Consider the following 4,485-nt stretch of genomic DNA (forward strand, 5'->3'; position numbering starts at 1 on the left):
AAAATATAAAATTTAGCGAAATCTTTTTTATATAAATAACGAAAATTTTCAATAAAAAGTATCGAACATTAAAATTAAAAATTTATTGAAAATTTTCTATAAAAAATCAAATTTTATTAAACACTGTTTTTAATAAAATCGAAAATTTATCGAATATTTTTTGCAACAAGGAAATTTATCGAGTTTCTCGTAATACTGAAACTCCATTTAAGAAACCCTTATAACATATTTTGCAATATTTTTTCTCCAGCAAATTTGGTATTAAAAATCGCTTAAATCCAAAAAAAAATGCTAAATTGACAACTCTAAACAGCTGATTGAATCGGCATAAAAAGCAACAACAACGAAAACACAGAAAAACAATACAGTTACAACAACAATAATCACACAGATGAGAGTGATTTTAGACCCCGATAAGAACAATAGAAAAGACTAAAAGAAAAAGTTGAAAAAATTATAAATTTAAATGCAAATACAACTTGTTTTAAAAAAACGAACACAGGCTTAACAAAAGAAACAAACTTACCCAACACGTTACGTCGTAGAGCAAGAACCAGAAATTGGAGCGTTATTTGTGTAGTGTTTTTCCACCGCCAACAACACTAGAAGCAGTACAAGAACGAAACATTAATACGCTTCAAAATAACCACCAACACTAGAAAAACTCCCCCCGAAAGGTTGTCCACAATCTATGAACTGATCATTATGTGGACAATAAGCATAACGAAAAAACGCTGGAAAGAAATTGGCATAGCAGTGGGCATATTTGTTTTTATTATTGTCTTCTATAAATCCTTGTCCGCCAAAGATTTGACAAACATCAAAGATCGTTTTCGTAGCAGTAGTGGGGAGAGCAATACACTATCGGGAGACTTTCTGGTTATTTATGAGAAACAGCAACAATTATTGCAGCAACAGCGCTATGAATTGGAAAAAACTAAAGCTGAATTGGCACGGCTGCAGGATGATATGCGTGCCTTACAATCGAATACACCACGAAAATATCCCAAAGTGAAATATTTAAATTATAAGAACCGTAAAAGAATCCTAGTGACGGGTGGTGCCGGTTTTGTGGGCTCCCATTTGGTGGACAATCTTATGTTGGCCGGTCATGAGGTGATTGTAGTGGATAATTTCTTTACTGGTCGCAAACGTAATGTCGAGCATTGGTTGGGTCATGAAAATTTCGAGCTGATACATCATGACATTGTTAACTCTTTGTTTATTGAAGTGGATGAAATTTATCATTTGGCTTCGCCAGCCTCACCGCCTCACTATATGTTCAATCCGGTTAAGACTATAAAGACCAATACTATGGGTACTATTAATGTTTTGGGTTTGGCGAAACGGGTTATGGCCAAAGTATTGATTGCAAGTACGTCAGAAGTTTATGGCGATCCCACCGTACATCCTCAGCCAGAGACTTATTGGGGTCATGTAAATCCTATTGGACCGCGTGCATGTTATGACGAGGGCAAGCGTGTTTCGGAGACGTTGAGTTATGCCTATGCTAAGCAGGTGAGTAAAGAAAAAATTTGTATAAAAAAGAGAAAGTTTCCTATAAAAAAAGAAAATTTATCGAAAATTTTCTATAAAAAAGAAAATTTATCAAAAATGTTTTATAAAAAAGAAAATTTATCAAAAATGTTCTATAAAAAAGAAAATTTATCAAAAATTTTCTATAAAAAAGAAAATTTATCAAAAATTTTCTATAAAAAGGAAAATATAGCGAACATTAACTATAGAAAAGAAAATTTATCGAAAAATTTCTATAGAAATGATAATTTATCGAAACATTTCTATAAAGAGGAAAATTTATCGAAAAATTTCTGTAAAAAGAAAAATTTATCGAAATGTTCTATAAAAAAGAAAATTTATCAAAAATGTTCTATAAAAAAGAAAATTTATCAAAAATTTTCTATAAAAAAAGAAAATTTATCAAAAATTTTCTATAAAAAGGAAAATATAACGAACATTAACTATAGAAAAAAAAATTATCGAAAAATTTCTATAGAAATGAAAATTTATCGAAACATTTCTATAAAGAGGAAAATTTATCGAAAAATTTCTATAAAAAAGAAAATTTATCAAAAATGTTCTATAAAAAAGATAATTTATTGAAAATTTTCTATAAAAACGAAAATTTATGAAAATGTTTTAAAAAAAATTATGGAAAATTTTCTATAAAAGCAAATTTTTATCGAACGTTTTCTATAAAAACAAAAATTTATTAAAAATTTTTTAAAAACGAAAATTTTATATAAAAAGATAAAAAAATTTATCGATTTTCGATGAAAATTTTCAAATACTTTGAAAAATAACGATTGAGTGTTTTTTTTAACAAAAATTCAAATGATTGATCTAATGACCTTTAATTCACCTTGAGCATTAGCAGCCGTTATCTATGTCGAAAAATCAATATAAATTGTTTATGTTCAAAGAACACTAAACCCCTTGATCGCGTTTTCAAAATATTGAACTTTTAGCGAAATTAAAATTTCAAAATGTAAGAAAATAACATTTATGGATCAAGGTCATTTTACGGATGATGGAAATTCATGTTTTATATTTTATCTATTTCTTAGTTTTATCTTAACAACAAATCTCTATTGATATTTTTAAAATAACATTATCATTAACATTAAAACAATAACAATCAAATGATAATAACAACAATAGAAAACTATTATTTGTCGAAAACAAAACTAATTAAAACTTGTTTCTTGTTTCCGCTACCATTTTAGGAAAAGGTGCAGGTACGTGTAGCTCGTATATTCAATACATTTGGACCACGCATGCATATGAATGATGGTCGTGTTGTATCCAATTTTATTCTACAAGCCTTGCGCAATGAAACCATTACAGTTTATGGTAATGGCAAACAGACAAGATCTTTTCAATATGTTTCCGATTTAGTAGATGGTCTTATAGCCTTAATGGCCTCCAATTATACACAACCCGTAAATATAGGTAATCCCGTAGAGCACAGTATAGAAGAGTTTGCTATTATCATTAAAAAGCTAGTGGGAGGACAGAGTGAAATAAAACAAATCGAAGCCATGGAAGATGATCCTCAAAGACGTAAGCCCGACATAGCTAGAGCTAAGAAATATTTAAATTGGGAGCCCAAAGTGCCGCTCCAAGAGGGATTACTTAAAACTATAGACTATTTTCGCAAAGAATTGGAACGTTCTGATCGTTTTGCCAAAAATTCTAAAAAATATTTTGAATCTCGAGATTTGGAACGTTCACAAATACGTTTTCATTTTGATCCTGGCAATGATTAATGTTAGGATTTTTCTGAGCTTTAAAAAGTCTCAGAAGGGAAGTTAGAGATTAATTTGTAATCATTAACATAAACTGTACTTAGTTAAGTAGACATATTTTTTAAACATAACAAAAAAAAAACATAATTTTAGCAATAAACCTAAACATTGAATCTAGTCGCTTTGTTTTAAAACTTGTAAATAATTAATTAAATTGTAGTGTAACTAGTTTACTTTCGTTTTTTTCGCTGTTTATTTAAGCTAGTTTTCGTAAACATAAATGTGCAAAAAAAAAACATGCAAAATGCATTACTTTATTACACTCGTTTTATATTTCTTTAGTTTAGTTTATTTTTGTTGATAATGCCTTCTTTTACAAATATGTGTAATATATTATTAATACATACTTTATTAAATAAGATTTTAGTTTAAGTTTATATTTTAAAAGATTTCTACTAAGTAATAATTGAAAAACTAAAAACTAAAAAGACACGAAATTTTAACAACAACAACACACTAAAAATAACTACTTTTTAAAAACATGCATTAATTAGGAATAAAGTTATTGCTTCTTTTATTTTTTATTTATCGAAAATTTTCTGTAAAAAAGAAAATTTCAATTGTAGTTCTAGATCAGTTCTAGTTATTTCTTGTTCTCTACTTGTTCAGTCCTGGATCAGTTCTAGTTCAGTTTTTTTCTATTCTAGATCAGATCTACTTCAGCTCTAGTTTAGTCAGTCCCAGTTCAGTTCTAGTTGTGTTCTAGTTCATTTCTTGTTCAGTCCTAGTTCAGCTCTAGTTTAGTTCAGTACTAATTCAGTTCTTGCTCAGTTCTAGTTCATTAATATTTTTGTTTTAGTTCAGTTCTAGTTCAGTTTAAGATCAGTTTTAGTTCAGTTCTATTTCAGTTCTAGTTCAGTTCATATTTAGTTCTAGTTTAGTTCTAGTTCATTTCCAGTTCAGTTCTAGTTTAGTTCTAGTTCAGTTCTAGTTCATTCCTAGTTCAATTCTAGTTCAGTTCAGTTCTAGTTCAGTTTTAGTTCAATTCTAGTTCAGTTCTAGTTCAGTTCTAATTCAGTTCTTATTTAGTTCTAGTTTAGTTCTAGTTCGTTTCTAGTTCTGTTCTAGTTCTGTTCTAGTTCTGTTCTAGTTCTGTTCTAATTCTGTTCTAGTTCTGTTCTAGTTCTGTTCTAGTTCTGTTCTAGTTCCGTTCTAGTTC

The 4,485-nt window shown here is 28.7% G+C and overlaps 1 protein-coding gene across 1 annotated transcript; it reads left to right on the top strand.

The window, feature by feature from the left end:
* Positions 1-369: 369 nt before the first annotated feature.
* Positions 370-3,443, top strand: LOC111676679 (UDP-glucuronic acid decarboxylase 1). The gene is made up of 2 exons (XM_023437650.2): positions 370-1,518; positions 2,745-3,443. Exons 1-2 carry the CDS (start codon positions 706-708, stop codon positions 3,285-3,287), a joined length of 1,356 nt encoding a protein of 451 aa, XP_023293418.2. The 5' UTR covers positions 370-705; the 3' UTR covers positions 3,288-3,443.
* Positions 3,444-4,485: the final 1,042 nt, after the last annotated feature.

This window comes from Lucilia cuprina, chromosome 5, assembly GCF_022045245.1.
Source record: "Lucilia cuprina isolate Lc7/37 chromosome 5, ASM2204524v1, whole genome shotgun sequence".
Classification (NCBI taxonomy): domain Eukaryota; kingdom Metazoa; phylum Arthropoda; class Insecta; order Diptera; family Calliphoridae; genus Lucilia; species Lucilia cuprina.

Excerpts from the sequence above, each read along its gene's own strand:
- LOC111676679 (XM_023437650.2), top strand. The coding sequence starts at position 706 with ATGTGGACAATAAGCATAACGAAAAAACGCTGGAAAGAAATTGGCATA. Across the intron at positions 1,519-2,744 it reads GTTATGCCTATGCTAAGCAG|GAAAAGGTGCAGGTACGTGT; the intron begins GTGAGTAAAGAA and ends CTACCATTTTAG.